General features: G+C 43.6%; 1 protein-coding gene across 1 annotated transcript; it reads left to right on the top strand.

The window, feature by feature from the left end:
* The first annotated feature begins 460 nt into the window (after positions 1-460).
* Positions 461-2061, top strand: LOC134943452 (uncharacterized). The gene is made up of 2 exons (XM_063932292.1): positions 461-666; positions 1273-2061. Exon 2 carries the CDS (start codon positions 1323-1325, stop codon positions 1968-1970), a length of 648 nt encoding a protein of 215 aa, XP_063788362.1. The 5' UTR covers positions 461-666; positions 1273-1322; the 3' UTR covers positions 1971-2061.
* Positions 2062-19374: the final 17313 nt, after the last annotated feature.

The following is a 19374-nucleotide window of genomic DNA, read 5'->3' as shown; positions in this document are numbered from 1 at the left end:
TTTCTATATTGCATCTGTATTTTTTTTCCTTTTATTATAAAATGAAGCTGTGTGTGTTTTGACTTGTTGGTGTATGTTTTTGGAATTGTGTCCTATGTCTGTGTCCTGTGTATGATTCCCTGTGTTGCACTTTCCATAGTGCATATGGCTATTGGATGTTGTTTTGGGTTTGATGTTGTGCTTTTTGTGTTTAATGTCCTTATTTTTATTTTCAAAATAAAACATCCATTTTTTTAAGATGCAATGTTTATAAGCATAATGGGTGGATGTATTAACAATAGCATGTTTTTTTTTATTTGGATTTACAGTGTTGAAAAAAAGCAGTACTGGTCGTCCTACAGTCACTCCCATCACATCTGATGATGATGACACTGCGGAAGCAGGTAAAGTGTCCATTGTAGTATAGGTTAGGTTTGTAAATGAATGGCCATAACAAAATGTCACTTTCAATACTAGGTCCATCCAAAGAAGTCTTAAGCAGCAGAAGGCGCACTTCTGGAACACACCACAAAAAACATCTGCCAGCAAAGAAAGCAAGGTCTGATGTCCAGGGCCAACCACAGCAGGCTACCCCGCCACGAAGATTATCTACTGTTTGTTCGGTGCCCCCACTCCAAATTTTGGACACACCTCCAAGACGCCAACCACACTCCCCTCATCTTGATTGTAAGTAACAAACTGTGATAACAATTAAAAATGTCAGATCTTTAAAAAACCATTTACTTAAACTCATTAAGTAAATACCCATCAAAATCTGCTATACTTACCCAAGTCAGTAAAACATGAAATGGAAACCAAACAAAATGGCCTTCACAACATCCAGTAAAGATATGTATGTCCACATCAGCCAAACAGTAGCACAATGTGTGGAAGATGCTGCAACAGAAACTCATGTTTTTGCTTTGCAAATAGTAAGGTTGTTCGAATCATTTACACATGTGTGTTTGTCCTAACATTGCCAACTGCATACAAAAACATTACTATGTTTTGGTTGGAGACACTATAAGGCAACACATTATGGATTACAATGTGTTTTTAGTCAGGAGTATGTCTGATGTACCATACAACTCATGTGTTTGCTTTCAGAATGAAGTAACCAGACACATTTGCCACAAACAGGCATACTGTATGTATGTATTTTAGTAATGAGTGATGATGTTGCTAGGCCGGATATCTGAAAGCACCAGTCCATTACATGTGTTCCATGTTTAGTGCTTTGTACCAATGTATTAAACATATGGATAAGTAACGGATAAATGTTTTTAATTTTAGCTTCTAGTCCTGGTACCAGCATCCCTCCACAACAACAGCAACACAGTGACATGGATGACACAATCATGTTAGAAATGCATCCAGTAATCAAAGGAATCAGCCACCCAGCACCTGTGAGTACTCCACCACAGCAAAGCACACCACCACCCCAACACAGCCCAACAACACCAGTAACACAAGGCCCTGATGAAGTGTTCTGGACCATTTGGGCTAGACAGCAGGCCACTAATGAAGATTGCCTGCGTAGGCAGACCCAAATGTTTGCAAGCCTACCATCTCGCCTCAGACGAATCAGCAGAAATCTGAGTAGACAAAATGAAACAAACACAAGAATTGCAAATACCATGGAAATCATGCGTGCAGACATTACACATGTCATGGGCAACTTACAGCGCATAATGGAAGAACAGCACAGACAACAGCAAAGCTATATAAACATTTTAGAAAGCAATCAAATGATCAATGAATCCATGTCCATAATTGTAGACAATCAAAATGTTGCAACACGTGAACTCAATGCCACCCTCACTAACCTCAATGAAACACTCAGATCCCTGCAGCAACAGCAAGCAAGCAGCAGTTCTGGTACGACTACTCCAAATGTAACGCCAGTGTCATCACCACCAAGGCGCTCCACCGGAGCACGCCAACACGACAGTGGTACAGGCAAAGGCCAGGACAAGCAACCACCCAAATAAACATTTTTAAAAAAAACGCACCCATTTCTTTAAAGAGAAGAGAAACAAAACACTTACCAAGTGTATGATTAACAGAATATATATAACACTTAGCTCCTTGACAATTTGTACAACATCATTAATTATAACTGGTACAAACAACAGGAATTTTGTTTGCAAATTTCTTCTTTATCATCTTTGTATTTTTTGTTAGCAGGAAACTGTTGTTTGAGCTGCACATAGATGTTAGCATGCAGAAAGCAGACCACTTGATTTTTTTCTAATCATTACTCTTTCTAGATTCTAATCATTCTTTGAGCCAGCAGACAGACTAATTGGCAGCCAGGCAGATTGTCTTAAGCAGGCAGAAAGCAGACCACTTTATTTTTTTCTAATCATTACTCTTTCTAGATTCTAATCATTCTTTGAGCCAGAAGACAGACTAATTGGCAGCCAGGCAGATTGTCTTAAGCAGGCAGAAAGCAGACCACTTGATTTTTTTCTAATCATTACTCTTTCTAGATTCTAATCATTCTTTGAGCCAGCAGACAGACTAATTGGCAGCCAGGCAGATTGTCTTAAGCAGGCAGAAAGCAGACCACTTGATTTTTTTCCAATCATTACTCTTTCTAGATTCTAATCATTCTTTGAGCCAGAAGACAGACTAATTGGCAGCCAGGCAGATTCATCCATGACCAATACAATTTACAATGTGAATTGTAACTGTTTAACATTTCTTCTCTAGATTAATTGACAATAAAAACACAATTGAGTTGGCTAAAAGTGTCCTAATATGTTGGGGATAATATTTAGATAATTCAGTCCGAAAATGACTGACATTATTGTTGTGCCATGTTTGTGTGTGTTAAAAATAAGTAATCAGATTTAAAAACATGATGCAGAAACAACAACATTTGAAATATTTGAAAGTTGAACACAAATGTGTGTAATAATGGATATATGTTGAAAAATGTGTATTGCCTTACAAATCTACAAGTTTTGGGCTGCAAACATAAGGAAATAAGTTATTTTGCATGAGAGAAGTTTGTGTCCCTTTTATAAGCATCCTAATTCAGGTTAGAATGATTTGTAAGTGTCAACACATGTAAACACGGATGAAAAAAGCAGGTCTATTTTTTTGCCGCTTTTTTTACCGATTCGCAAAAAAATACGACCGCAATTGAGAACTCAGAAACTAACACCCAAATACGAATGAATAGTGAATTCCCGTATTCTATGAAATAACAGCCGCGTTTGACCGATGGTCTATTCATTCATATTTCTGAACGTTGTCATTCAAACCATTACGAATAGTCCAAACACTGCCGAGATTGGTGCTTAGTGAATTCCCGGATTGGGACATAGAAAAAAAACCACAAATCGGACAAACTCGAATTTTTAGTAAATACTGGCCCTGGAGAGGAGACACATCTTGCCACCGCGAGGGGCGGGGCAGAGCTGCACATTACTAGACCCAAATCATGCGCCCGCGGTTAGTGGTGGAGCTAAATGATGCAAATGTGCACAATTTAGAACCCCCCCCATATGGCACTCCAATTAGCAATTCCCTCATCAGTTCACTTTACTTGGAAGCCGACTGGATGCTGGAGATTTGGCCACTCTTCAGTGGGTGTGGGGACTGCCCAGAAAATCCAGTCCAGGAGAGTGGGCAAGTATTCTGTACCTCCCTAATGCTCTCTGTACCCAGTGCTGAAAGTAGAGTGGTACGGGGTTGTACTGAGTACCATTAAGAAATATGGTGGTGGAACGCAGTACAACCATCCCACCACTTGGGCATAATTTATAAGGAGTGTTTTTGAGTGTGGGACATAAAATGGTGTCAGTGGCATAACTGTGTGTGGCATAATATGTAATAGGCATTACGGTGTGTGGTATAATATGTAAGGCATTACGGTGTGTGGCATAATGTGTGATGGGCATTACGGTCTGAGGCATAATGTGTAATAAGCATTGAGGTGTTTGGCATAATGCGTAAGGGGCATTACGGTGTGTGGCATAATGTGGCCATGCCCCTATTGGCATATAGCCACTTCCCTAGTTTAATGTGACAACGCCCCCTCAGAGCATGTGACCATGCCCATTTTTACTATCAGTACCACTGGAAAAAAAAAAATTCTTGCACCACTGTCTGTACCTTGTCACATCTGAGATTGTTTTATGTTTATGTAATTACTTTCCATCTATCATAGAGCTACAAATGCAATGTAGTCAACTTGCAGGCTGCTTGTTACATTTGAATGCATTGATTTCTGTTTCATTCATTTTAATGAAGTTTAACATGTTGTACAAACTCCATTGAAATGAAAGGGTAATAGAAATTAATAGGTGAAATAGAAATCAATGAGCCATATACAACAATGAAGCTGCACAGCACTAGTAGTTGTTTTTGTGTCTACACCAGTGAAGATTCAATTAATCTCTACTGATATGTGATTAAAGTAGGGAGACCTTGACTGCTAGCCAACCACATTTCTCCTACGTCCTAGAGGATGCTGGGGACACTTCAAGAACCATGGGGGGTATAGACGGTATCCGCAGGAGACATGGGCACTTCAAGACCTTAAAAGGGGTGTGAACTGGCTCCTTCCTCTATGCCCCTCCTCCAGACCCCAGTTTAGAATCTGTGCCCAGTGAGACTGGATGCACACTGAGGAGCTCTCCTGAGTTTCTCTGAAAAAGACTTTTGTTAGGTTTATTATTTTCAGGGAGACCTGCTGGCAACAGGCTTCGTGGGACTGAGGGGAGAGAAGCAGACCTACTTCTGTGAGTTTCAAGGCTCTGCTTCTTTGACTACAGGACACCATTAGCTCCTGAAGGTCTGAACGCTAGGTACGCCTAGATGCTCGTTCCCAGAGCCCGCCGTCACCCCACTTGCAGAGCCAGAAGTCAGAAGACAGGTGAGTAGAAGAAGATCAGAAGACTTCAGTGACGGCTTTAAGGTACCGCACAGTGGCCGCGCTGCGCGCCATGCTCCCACACACAGTGGCACTACAGGGTGCAGGGTGCGGGGGGGGGGGGGGGGCAGCGTTAAAAACCTCATATAAGACTGGCAATGTTGTTTTTAAGTGCCAAGGCACTAAATCCGAACCCCCGCCAGTATAAATATTTTAAGAAATAGCGGGGCTGAAGCGCGCCATTAAGGGGGCGGGGCTTATCCATCACAGCTCTCATCAGCACCATTTTCTCTTCACAGAGCTGCAGAGACGCTGGTCCTTCCTCTACACTGCTGTATCAAGTAACAGGGTGCAAATCAGGGGGGGGGGCACAGTATTTTGGTGCTATATATGTATTTATAAAAGCGCTAACAGGTCTGAGGCTTTGTATAAGGGTTTTCAGAACCGGGATAAGCGCTGGGTTGTGAGCTGGCAAACTCCCTCTGTGTTTCTCTGACAGGCTTTACTGTGGGTCTGTCCCCTATATGCCCAGTGTGTCTGTGTGTGTCGGTACACGTGTGTCAGCATGTCTGAGGCTGAGTGCTCTTCTCAGGAGGAGGCTGGATTAGGGACAGAAACAGCTGTGGGAGTGACCATGTCGGCACCGCCGACTCCTGATTGGGTGAATGTTTTGAGTGCTAAATGCAAATGTGGCTCTATTAAATAAAAGATTGGATAAATCTGAGTCTCAGAGCCAGGCATGGAAAAAAATCCGTAGAGGATGTGCTGTCACAGGTCCAGACCCCCTCGGGGTCACAAAAGCATTCATTTACCCAGATAGCAGATACAGATACCGACACGGACTCTGACTCCAGTGTCGTCTATAGTGATGCCAGATTAAATCCTAAACTGGCTAAGAGCATTCAGTACATGATTGTGGGGATAAAAGACGTGTTACATATCACGGAGGATCCTGCTGTTCCCGATACAAGGGTCTGTATGTATAAAGGAAAGAAACCTGAGGTAACGTTTCCTCTCTCTCATGAACTGAACACGCTTTTTGAAAAGGTTTGGGAAAATCCTGGCAAGAAGTTTCAGATTCCCAAGAGAATTCCGGTGGTGTATCCGTTCCCTCTGGGGATAGGGAAAAGTGGGAGTCACCCCCCACTGTAGACAAGGCTCTGTCACGACTATCCAAAAAGGTGGCGCTTCCGTCCCCTGACATGGCAGCCCTAAAGGAACCTGCGGATCGTAAGCAGGAAAATACATTGAAATCCATTTATGTCACTACAGGTATGCTGCTCAGACCTGCAGTTGCTTCGGCGTGGTTGAGTAGCGCTATTGAAAAGTGGGCAGATAACTTGTCATCTGAAATAGATACCCTGGATAGGGATAGCATTCTTTTGACACTGGGTTATATCAGGGACGCTGCAGCCTACCTAAAGGAAGCTGCGAGAGACATTGGCCTTTTGGGATCAAGGGCCAATGCCATGGCAGTCTCAGCTAGAAGAGCATTGTGGATTCATCAATGGAATGCTGATGCTGACTCTAAGAAGGCTATGGAGTCTCTGACGTATAAAGGTGGTGTCTTGTTTGGTGACGGCCTCGCTGACCTGGTATCTACGGTTACCACGGGTAAGTCATAATTTTTACCTTATGTTCCTGCACAACAAAAGAAAATGCCCCACTATCAGATGCAGTCCTTTCGGCCGAATAAATACAAAAAAGGACGAGGGTCTTCCTTCCTTGCTTCTAGAGGAAGAGGATAGGGAAAAAGGTCACCGGCTGTGGCAGGTTCCCAGGAGTAGAAGTCCACTCCGGCTTCTGCCAAATCCACAGCATGATGCTGGGACTCCTCTGCGGGAGTCCGCACCGGTGGGGACACGTCTCCAGCTCTTCAGTCAGTTCTGGGTTCGTTCGGCCCTAGACCCATGGGTGTTAGAAATAGTGTCCCAAGGGTACAAACTGGAGTTTCAAGAAATGTTCCCCCTCGGCGATTTTTCAAATCAGCCTTACCAGCTTTTCTTCCAGACAGGGAGGTAGTATGCGATGCGATACAAAAGCTGTGTCAAAATCAAGACATTGTCAAGGTGCCCCCGTCACAACAGGGAGAAGGTTTTTATTCAAGCCTCTTCGTGGTCCCAAAGCCGGATGGCTCGGTCAGACCAATTCTGAACCTAAAATCCCTCAATTTCTATCTGAGAAAATTAAAATTCAAGATGGAATCTCTCCGAGCAGTGATCTCCAGTCTGGAGGAAGGGGATTTTATGGTGTCGGTCGACATAAAGGATGCCTACTTACACATCCCCATATATCCTTCGCATCAGGCTTACCTGAGGTTTGCGATTCAGGATTGTCATTACCAATTTCAGACGTTGCCGTTTGGTCTATCTACGGCTCCGAGGGTTTTCACCAAAGTTATGGCGGAAATGATGGTTCTCCTGCGCAAGCAAGGAGTCACAATTATCCCGTACTTGGACGATCTCCTGATAAAGGCGAGATCCAGGGACCGATTACTGCAGAGCATTACGATTTCCCTGACCGTTCTGCAACAACATGGTTGGCTCCTGAACTTACCAAAGTCACAGTTGAGTCCGACGAAATGACTGTCGTTTTTGGGAATGATTCTGGACACAGAATTACAGAGAGTTTTTCTTCCAGAAGAGAAGGCTCTGGAAATTCAGAGTCTGGTCAAACAAATTCTGAAGCCAGCGAGAGTGTCGATCCATCAATGCACTCGATTGCTGAGGAAGATGGTGGCGGCCTACGAGGCCATTCCATTTGGCAGATTCCATGCCAGAGTGTTTCAGTGGGATCTGTTGGACAAGTGGTCCGGGTCCCATCTGCACATGCACCAACAGATAATCCTGTCATCCAAGACCAGAATCTCACTCCTGTGGTGGCTGCACAGCTCTCACCTCCAAGAGGGACGCAGGTTCGGGATCCAGGACTGGATCCTGGTGACCACGGATGCGAGTCTCCGAGGCTGGGGTGCAGTCACACAGGGGGAAAATTTCCAGGGAAAATGGTCAAGCCAGGAAGCTTGTCTACACATAAACATTCTGGAATTAAGGGCCATTTACAACGGCCTTCTTCAAGCGGAACATCTTCTTCGTGATCTGCCCGTCTTGATTCAGTCGGACAACATAACACCAGTGGCGTACATAAACCCCCAGGGCGGAACGAAGAGCAGAGAGGCAATGGCAGAGGCCACAAAAGTTTTCCGCTGGGCGGAAAAGCATGTAAGCGCTCTGTCAGCCGTCTTCATTCCAGGTGTGGACAACTGGGAAGCAGACTTCCTCAGCAGACACGATCTCCATCCAGGAGAGTGGGGTCTGCACCAAGAGGTTTTTGCAGAAGTGACAAGTCATTGGGGAATTCCTCAAATAGGCATGATGGCGTCTCGCCTCAACAAGGAACTTCCGAGATATTGTTCCTGGTCGAGGGACCCTCAAGCAATAGCGGTGGATGTCCTAGTGACACCGTGGGTGTTTCAGTCGGTATATGTGTTCCCTCCGATTCCACTGATTCCAAAAGTGGTAAAGATCATAAGAAGAACAAGGGTTCATGTGATCCTCATTGTTCCAGACTGGCCAAGGAGGGCCTGGTATCCAGATCTTCAGGAATTGCTCATAGGAGATCCCTGGCCTCTTCCTCTACGAGAGGATCTGTTACAGCAGGGGCCGTGCATGTACCAAGACTTACCGCGGCTTCGTTTGACGGCTTGGAGGTTGAATGCCGGATCCTAGCCCGAAAGGGTATTCCCAGTGAAGTCATTCCCACACTCCTTCAGGCTAGAAAAGAAGTAACGGCGAAACATTATCACCGTATTTGGAGAAAATATGTGTCTTGGTGGGAATCCAAGAAGGCTCCTACGGAAGAATTTCAGCTGGGCCGTTTTCTCCATTTTCTGCAAGCAGGTGTGGATACGGGCCTAAAGTTAGGCTCAATTAAAGTACAAATTTCGGCCGTGTCAATTTTCTTTCAAAAAGAATTGGCCTCCCTTCCGGAATTCAGCCTTTCGTGAAAGGCGTGCTGCACATCCAACCTCCCTTTGTGCCCCCGGTGGCACCATGGGATCTTAACATGGTGTCGCAGTTTCTGCAATCTCATTGGTTTGAACCTTTACGTAAGGTAGAGTTGAAATTCGTCACTTGGAAAGTGATCATGCTGTTGGCCTTGGCCTCTGCAAGGCGGGTGTCTGAATTGGCGGCTTTGTCTCACAAGAGCCCCTATTTGATCTTCCATGAAGATAGAGCGGTGTTGAGAACTCGTCAGCAATTTCTGCCAAAAGTGGTGTCTTCGTTTCACATGAACCAACCTATTGTGGTGCCAGTGGCTACTGACGCCTTAGCGGAATCGAAGTCTCTAGATGTGGTCAGAGATTTGAAAATGTATGTAGCCAGAACGGCTCAGATTAGGAAAACGGAGGCTCTGTTTGTCCTGTATGATCCCAACAAGATTGGGGCTCCTGCTTCCAAGCAGACTATTGCACGCTGGATCTGTAAAACGATTCAGCAAGCTCATTCTACGGCTGGATTGCCGTTACCGAAATCGGTGAAGGACCATTCTACCAGAAAGGTGGGCTCATCCTGGGCGGCTGCCTGGGGGGTCTCGACATTACAGCTTTGCCGAGCAGCTACTTGGTCGGGTTCAAACACTTTTGCAAAGTTTTACAAGTTTGATACCCTGGCTAAGGAGGACCTCTTGTTTGGTCAATCGGTGCTGCAGAGTCATCCGCACTCTCCCACCCGTTCTTGAGCTTTGGTATAAACCCCATGGTTCTTGAAGTGTCCCCAGCATCCTCTAGGACGTATGAGAAAATAGGATTTTAATACCTACCAGTAAATCATTTTCTCTTAGTCCGTAGAGGATGCAGGGTGCCTGTCCCAGTGCGTACTGTATCTGCAGTTCTTGGTTATGGTTACACACGTGTTGTGTTGCATTTATAGTCAGCATGTTGCTGTCGTTGTTCATGGCGTTGCATGCGTTGGGTTGAATGCCATGTTGTACGGCATGTTTGAGGTGTGAGCTGGTATGTATCTCACCTTAGTTTAAATCAAAATAAATCCTTTTTCCTCGAAATGTCCATATCCCTGGGCACAGTTCCTATAGCAGGGGTCTGGAGGAGGGGCATAGAGGGAGGAGCCAGTTCACACCCCTTTTAAGGTCTTGAAGTGCCCATGTCTCCTGCGGATCCCGTCTATACCCCCCATGGTTCTTGAAGTGTCCCCAGCATCCTCTACGGACTAAGAGAAAAGGATTTACCGGTAGGTATTAAAATCCTATTTTTAGTGTGAATTGGAAAATAATTGGGATTGGCTAGAAGCTAATTGGAGTCCTAATCAATTGAGTTTACGCTCATCCTGCAGTTTGCATCATTTATATAATATATATATATATATATATATATATATAATAGAGATGTGCACCGGACATTTTTCGGGTTTTGTGTTTTGGTTTGGATTCAGTTCCGCGGCCGTGTTTTGGATTTGGACGTGTTTTGGCAAAACCTCCCTGAAAATGTCGGATTCGGGTGTGTTTTGGATTCGGGTGTTTTTTTTTTAAAAAACCCCTCAAAAACAGCTTAAATCATAGAATTTGGGGGTCATTTTGATCCCATAGTATTATTAACCTCAATAACCATAATTTACACTCATTTTCAGTCTATTCTGAACACCTCACACCTCACAATATTATTTTTAGTCCTAAAATTTGCACAGAGGTCGCTGGATGACTAAGCTAAGCGACCCAAGTGGCCGGCACAAACACCTGGCCCATCTAGGAGTGGCACTGCAGTGTCAGACAGGATGGCACTTCAAAAAATTGGCCCCAAACATCACATGATGCAAAGATAAATTAAAGAAAAAAGAGGTGCAAGATGGAATTGTCCTTGGGCCCTCCCACCCACCCTTATGTTGTATAAACAGGACATGCACACTTTAACAAACCCATCATTTCAGCGACAGGGTCTGCCACATGACTGTGACTGAAATGACTGGTTGGTTTGGGCCCCCACCCAAAAAGAAGCAATCAATCTCTCGCACAAACTGGCTCTACAGAGGCAAGATGTCCACCTCCTCCTCATCGTCCGATTCCTCACCCATTTCACTGTGTACATCCCCCTCCTCACAGATGATTAATTCGTCCCCACTGGAATCCACCATGTCAGGTCCCTGTGTACTTTCTGGAGACAATTGCTGGTGAATGTCTCCACGGAGTAATTGATTATAATTCATTTTGATGAACATCATCTTCTCCACATTTTCTGGAAGTAACCTCGTACGCCGATTGCTGACAAGGTGAGCGACTGCACTAAACACTCTTTCGGAGTACACACTGGAGGGGGGGCAACTAAGGTAAAATAAAGCCAGTTTGTGCAAGGGCCTCCAAATTGCCTCTTTTTCCTGCCAGTATACGTACGGACTGTCTGACGTGCCTACTTGGATGCGGTCACTCATATAATCCTCCACCATTCTTTCAATGGTGACAGAATCATATGCAGTGACAGTAGACGACATGTCAGTAATCGTTGGCAGGTCCTTCAGTCCGGACCAGATGTCAGCACTCGCTCCAGACTGCCCTGCATCACCGCCAGCGGGTGGGCTCAGAATTCTTAGCCTTTTCCTCGCAGCCCCAGTTGCGGGAGAATGTGAAGGAGGAGCTGTTGTCAAGTCAAGCGGAACGTGACCCGTCAAGTGTCTCACCAGCAGGTCTTTGCAACTCTGCAGACTTGTGTCTGCCAGAAAGAGAGATACAACGTAGGCTTTAAACCTAGGATCGAGCACGGTGGCCAAAATGTAGTGCTCTGATTTCAACAGATTGACCACCCGTGAATCCTGGTTAAGCGAATTAAGGGCTCCATCCACAAGTCCCACATGCCTAGCGGAATCGCTCCGTTTTAGCTCCTCCTTCAATCTCTTCAGCTTCTTCTGCAAAATCCTGATGAGGGGAATGACCTGACTCAGGCTGGCAGTGTCTGAACTGACTTCACGTGTGGCAAGTTCAAAGGGTTGCAGAACCTTGCACAACGTTGAAATCATTCTCCACTGCGCTTGAGTCAGGTGCATTCCCCCTCCTTTGCCTATATCGTAGGTAGCTGTATAGGCTTGAATGGCCTTTTGCTGCTCCTCCATCCCCTGAAGCATATAGAGGGTTGAATTCCACCTCGTTACCACCTCTTGTTTCAGATGATGGCGGGGCAGGTTCAGGAGTGTTTGCTGGTGCTCCAGTCTTCGGCACGCGGTGGCTGAATGCCGAAAGTGGCCCGCAATTCTTCGGGCCACCGACAGCATCTCTTGCACGCCCGTTGTTTTAAAAAAAATCTGCACCACCAAATTCAATGTATGTGCAAAACATGGGACGTGCTGGAATTTGCCCACATGTAATGCATGCACAATATTGGTGGCGTTGTCCGATGTCACAAATCCCCAGGAGAGTCCAATTGGGGTAAGCCATTCTGCGATGATGTTCCTCAGTTTCCGTAAGAGGTTGTCAGCTGTGTGCCTCTTATGAAAAGCGGTGATACAAAGCGTAGCCTGCCTAGGAACGAGTTGGCGTTTGCGAGATGCTGCTCCTGGTGCCGCCGCTGCTGTTCTTGCTGCGGGAGGCAATACATCTACCCAGTGGGCTGTCACAGTCATATAGTCCTGAGTCTGCCCTGCTCCACTTGTCCACATGTCCGTGGTTAAGTGGACATTGGGTACAACTGCATTTTTTAGGACACTGGTGACTCTTTTTCTGACGTCTGTGCACATTCTCGGTATCGCCTGCCTAGAGAAATGGAACCTAGATGGTATTTGGTACCGGGGACACAGTACCTCAAGCAATTCTCTAATTCCCTGTGAATTAACGGTGGATACCGGACACATGTTTAACACCACCGCAGCTGCCAAGACCCGAGTTATCCGCTTTGCAGCAGGATGACAGCTGTGATATTTCATCTTCCTCGCAAAGGACTGTTGGACAGTCAGTTGCTTACTGGAAGTAGTACAAGTGGTCTTCCGACTTCCCCTCTGGGATGACGATCGACTCCCAGCAGCAACAACAGCAGCACCAGCAGCAGTAGGCGTTACACTCAAGGATGCATTGGAGGAATCCCAGTCAGGAGAGGACTCGTCAGACTTGCCAGTGACATGTCCTACAGGACTATTGTTTTTCATGTCTAATGAGGAAATTGACACTGAGGGAGTTGGTGGTGTGGTTTGCAGGAGCTTGGTTACAAGAGGAAGGGATTTAGTTGTCAGTGGACTGCTTCCGCTGTCACCCAAAGTTTTTGAACTTGTCAATGACTTCTGATGAATGCGCTCCAGGTGACGTATAAGGGAGGTGATTTTTTTTTGTAATTTGACCAGGCATGTCAATGGCCATATTCGTCCCACGGACCACAGGTGTCTCCCCGGGTGCCTGACTTAAACAAACCACCTCACCATCAGAATCCTCCTTGTCAATTTCCTCCTCAGCACCAGCAACACTCATATCCTCATCCTGGTGTACTTCAACAGTGACATCTTCAATTTGACTATCAGGAACTGGACTGTGGGTGCTCCTTCCAGCACTTGCAGGGGGCGTGCAAATGGTGGAAGGTACCACCTCTTCCCGTCCAGTGTTGGGAAGGTCAGGCATCGCAACCGACACAATTGGACTCTCCTTGGGGATTTGTGATTTAGAAGAACGTACAGTTCTTTGCTGTGCTTTTGCCAGCTTAAGTCTTTTCATTTTTCTAGTGGGAGGATGAGTGCTTCCATCCTCATGTGAAGCTGAACCACTAGCCATGAACATAGGACAGGTTATCAGCCGTTCCTTGCCACTCCGTGCCGCAAATGGCATATTGGCAAGTTTACGCTACTCATCAGACGCTTTTAATTTGGATTTTTGGGTCATTTTACTGAACTTTTGTTTTTGGATTTTACATACTCTCTACTATGACATTGGGCATCGGTCTTGGCAGACGACATTGATGGCATTTCATCGTCTCAGCCATGACTAGTGGCAGCAGCTTCAGCACGAGGTGGAAGTGGATCTTGATCTTTCCCTATTTTACCTTCCACATTTTTGTTCTTCATTTTTTAATGTGTGGAATTATATGCCAGTAATATATCAATAGCAATGGCCTACTGTACTGTACTATATATGTATACTGTGGGTCACCAAAATGCTGCACTGTAATACTAGAAGCTATAGAAAAGTATATATATTATTGTATATATCAGTACAGAGCGGTGTAACTGTGACACATGTGTCCTGACAAGCAGTATAGAAGCTATAGAATAGTATATATATTACTGTATATATATATATATATATATCAGTACAGAGCTGTGTAACTGTGACACATGTGTCCTGACAAACAGTATAGAAGCTATAGAATAGTATATATATTACTGTATATATATATATATATATATATATATATATATATCAGTACAGAGCAGTGTAACTGTGACACATGTGTCCTGACAAGCAGTATAGAAGCTATAGAATAGTATATATATTACTGTATATATATATCAGTACAGAGCGGTGTAACTGTGACACATGTGTCCTGACAAGCAGTATAGAAGCTATAGAATAGTATATATATTACTGTATATATATATATCAGTACAGAGCAGTGTAACTGTGACACATGTGTCCTGACAAGCAGTATAGAAGCTATAGAATAGTATATATATTACTGTATATTAGAGATGAGCGGGTTCGGTTTCTCGGAAACCGAACCCGCCCGAACTTCATGTTTTTTTACACGGGTCCGAGCGACTCGGATCTTCCCGCCTTGCTCGGTTAACCCGAGCGCGCCCGAACGTCATCATCCCGCTGTCGGATTCTCGCGAGGCTCGGATTCTATCGCGAGACTCGGATTCTATATAAGGAGCCGCGCGTCGCCGCCATTTTCACACGTGCATTGAGATTCATAGGGAGAGGACGTGGCTGGCGTCCTCTCCGTTTATAGAGAAGAGAAGAAGAGAGTGAGACTAGAGTAGAGAGAGACACAGTAGTAATTTTGGGGAGCATTAGGAGGAGTACTACTACTTGCTGAAGTGATAGTTAGATAGATAGTGTGACTGTATAATGTATATCTGACTTGTGGGGGAGACACTGACAGTGGGGAGCAGTTAGAGTCTGAGAGCAGGACTCAGGAGTACTACATATAACGTACAGTGCACACTTTTGCTGCCAGAGTGCCACACTGCCATTGTGACCACACTGACCACCAGTATAATATATATTGTGATTGTCTGCTTAGGAGTACTACTTGCAAGTTGCTGATAGTGTGACCAGTGACCTGACCACCAGTTTAATAATCACCACCAGTTTAATATATATATATATAATTGTATATAATATATATATAATATTGTATACCACCTACCCGTGTTTTTTTTTTTCTTTCTTTCTTCTTCTTTATACATACTACTATAGTAGCTTACTGTAGCAGTCTGCGGTGCTGCTGAGCTGACAGTGTCCAGCAGGTCCGTCATCAGTCATTACATAATAAATATATATACCTGTCCGGCTGCAGTACTAGTGATATTATATATATATATATATATATTAATTTCATCTCATTATCATCCAGTCTATATTAGCAGCAGACACAGTACGGTAGTCCACGGCTGTAGCTACCTCTGTGTTGGCAGTCGCTGGTCCATCCATAATTGTATACCACCTACCCGTGTTTTGTTTTTTTTCTTTCTTCTTCTTTATACATACTACTATAGTAGCTTACTGTAGCAGTCTGCGGTGCTGCTGAGCTGACAGTGTCCAGCAGGTCCGTCATCAGTCATTACATAATAAATATATATACCTGTCCGGCTGCAGTACTAGTGATATTATATATATATATATATATATATATATATATTAATTTCATCTCATTATCATCCAGTCTATATTAGCAGCAGACACAGTACGGTAGTCCACGGCTGTAGCTACCTCTGTGTCGGCAGTCGCTGGTCCATCCATAATTGTATACCACCTACCCGTGTTTTTTTTTTTTTTTCTTTCTTCTTCTTTATACATACTACTATAGTAGCTTACTGTAGCAGTCTGCGGTGCTGCTGAGATGACAGTGTCCAGCAGGTCCGTCATCAGTCATTACATAATAAATATATATACCTGTCCGGCTGCAGTACTAGTGATATTATATATATATATATATTAATTTCATCTCATTATCATCCAGTCTATATTAGCAGCAGACACAGTACGGTAGTCCACGGCTGTAGCTACCTCTGTGTCGGCAGTCGCTGGTCCATCCATAATTGTATACCACCTACCCGTGTTTTTTTTTTTTTTTCTTTCTTCTTCTTTATACATACTACTATAGTAGCTTACTGTAGCAGTCTGCGGTGCTGCTGAGCTGACAGTGTCCAGCAGGTCCGTCATCAGTCATTACATAATAAATATATATACCTGGCCGGCTGCAGTACTAGTGATATTATATATATATATTAATTTCATCTCATTATCATCCAGTCTATATTAGCAGCAGACACAGTACGGTAGTCCACGGCTGTAGCTACCTCTGTGTCGGCAGTCGCTGGTCCATCCATAATTGTATACCACCTACCCGTGTTTTTTCTTTTTCTTTTCTTCTTCTTTATACATACTACTATAGCAGCTTACTGTAGCAGTCTGCGGTGCTGCTGAGCTGACAGTGTCCAGCAGGTCCGTCATCAGTCATTACATAATAAATATATATACCTGTCCGGCTGCAGTACTAGTGATATTATATATATATATATATATATATATATATTAATTTCATCTCATTATCATCCAGTCTATATTAGCAGCAGACACAGTACAGTAGTCCACGGCTGTAGCTACCTCTGTGTCGGCAGTCGCTGGTCCATCCATAATTGTATACCACCTACCCGTGTTTTTTTTTTCTTTTTCTTTCTTCTTCTTTATACATACTACTATAGTAGCTTACTGTAGCAGTCTGCGGTGCTGCTGAGCTGACAGTGTCCAGCAGGTCCGTCATCAGTCATTACATAATAAATATATATACCTGTCCGGCTGCAGTACTAGTGATATTATATATATATATATATTAATTTCATCTCATTATCATCCAGTCTATATTAGCAGCAGACACAGTACGGTAGTCCACGGCTGTAGCTACCTCTGTGTCGGCAGTCGCTGGTCCATCCATAATTGTATACCACCTACCCGTGTTTTTTTTTTTTTCTTTCTTCTTGATACATAGTACTATAGTAGCTTACTGTAGCAGTCTGCGGTGCTGCTGAGCTGACAGTGTCCAGCAGGTCCGTCATCAGTCATTACATAATAAATATATATACCTGTCCGGCTGCAGTACTAGTGATATTATATATATATATATATATATATATATATTAATTTCATCTCATTATCATCCAGTCTATATTAGCAGCAGACACAGTATGGTAGTCCACGGCTGTAGCTACCTCTGTGTCGGCAGTCGCTGGTCCATCCATAATTGTATACCACCTACCCGTGTTTTTTTTTTTTTCTTTCTTCTTCTTTATACATACTACTATAGTAGCTTACTGTAGCAGTCTGCGGTGCTGCTGAGCTGACAGTGTCCAGCAGGTCCGTCATCAGTCATTACATAATAAATATACATACCTGTCCGGCTGCAGTACTAGTGATATTATATATATATATTAATTTCATCTCATTATCATCCAGTCTATATTAGCAGCAGACACAGTACGGTAGTCCACGGCTGTAGCTACCTCTGTGTCGGCAGTCGCTGGTCCATCCATAATTGTATACCACCTACCCGTGTTTTTTCTTTTTTCTTTCTTCTTCTTTATACATACTACTATAGTAGCTTACTGTAGCAGTCTGCGGTGCTGCTGAGCTGACAGTGTCCAGCAGGTCCGTCATCAGTCATTACATAATAAATATATATACCTGTCCGGCTGCAGTACTAGTGATATTATATATATATATATATATATATATATTAATTTCATCTCATTATCATCCAGTCTATATTAGCAGCAGACACAGTACGGTAGTCCACGGCTGTAGCTACCTCTGTGTCGGCAGTCGCTGGTCCATCCATAATTGTATACCACCTACCCGTGTTTTTTTTTTTTTTTCTTTCTTCTTCTTTATACATACTACTATAGTAGCTTACTGTAGCAGTCTGCGGTGCTGCTGAGATGACAGTGTCCAGCAGGTCCGTCATCAGTCATTACATAATAAATATATATACCTGTCCGGCTGCAGTACTAGTGATATTATATATATATATATATATTAATTTCATCTCATTATCATCCAGTCTATATTAGCAGCAGACACAGTACGGTAGTCCACGGCTGTAGCTACCTCTGTGTCGGCAGTCGCTGGTCCATCCATAATTGTATACCACCTACCCGTGTTTTTTTTTTTTTTTCTTTCTTCTTCTTTATACATACTACTATAGTAGCTTACTGTAGCAGTCTGCGGTGCTGCTGAGCTGACAGTGTCCAGCAGGTCCGTCATCAGTCATTACATAATAAATATATATACCTGTCCGGCTGCAGTACTAGTGATATTATATATATATATTAATTTCATCTCATTATCATCCAGTCTATATTAGCAGCAGACACAGTACGGTAGTCCACGGCTGTAGCTACCTCTGTGTCGGCAGTCGCTGGTCCATCCATAATTGTATACCACCTACCCGTGTTTTTTTTTTTTCTTTTCTTCTTCTTTATACATACTACTATAGCAGCTTACTGTAGCAGTCTGCGGTGCTGCTGAGCTGACAGTGTCCAGCAGGTCCGTCATCAGTCATTACATAATAAATATATATACCTGTCCGGCTGCAGTACTAGTGATATTATATATATATATATATATATATATATATATATATATATTAATTTCATCTCATTATCATCCAGTCTATATTAGCAGCAGACACAGTACAGTAGTCCACGGCTGTAGCTACCTCTGTGTCGGCAGTCGCTGGTCCATCCATAATTGTATACCACCTACCCGTGTTTTTTTTTTCTTTTTCTTTCTTCTTCTTTATACATACTACTATAGTAGCTTACTGTAGCAGTCTGCGGTGCTGCTGAGCTGACAGTGTCCAGCAGGTCCGTCATCAGTCATTACATAATAAATATATATACCTGTCCGGCTGCAGTACTAGTGATATTATATATATATATATATATATATATATTAATTTCATCTCATTATCATCCAGTCTATATTAGCAGCAGACACAGTACGGTAGTCCACGGCTGTAGCTACCTCTGTGTCGGCAGTCGCTGGTCCATCCATAATTGTATACCACCTACCCGTGTTTTTTTTTTTTCCTTCTTCTTGATACATAGTACTATAGTAGCTTACTGTAGCAGTCTGCGGTGCTGCTGAGCTGACAGTGTCCAGCAGGTCCGTCATCAGTCATTACATAATAAATATATATACCTGTCCGGCTGCAGTACTAGTGATATTATATATATATATTAATTTCATCTCATTATCATCCAGTCTATATTAGCAGCAGACACAGTACGGTAGTCCACGGCTGTAGC

This window comes from Pseudophryne corroboree, chromosome 7, assembly GCF_028390025.1.
Source record: "Pseudophryne corroboree isolate aPseCor3 chromosome 7, aPseCor3.hap2, whole genome shotgun sequence".
Lineage (NCBI taxonomy): Eukaryota > Metazoa > Chordata > Amphibia > Anura > Myobatrachidae > Pseudophryne > Pseudophryne corroboree.
The sequence above is the reverse complement of the archived record's forward strand: the minus strand, read 5'-3'. Positions and strand labels throughout refer to the sequence as shown.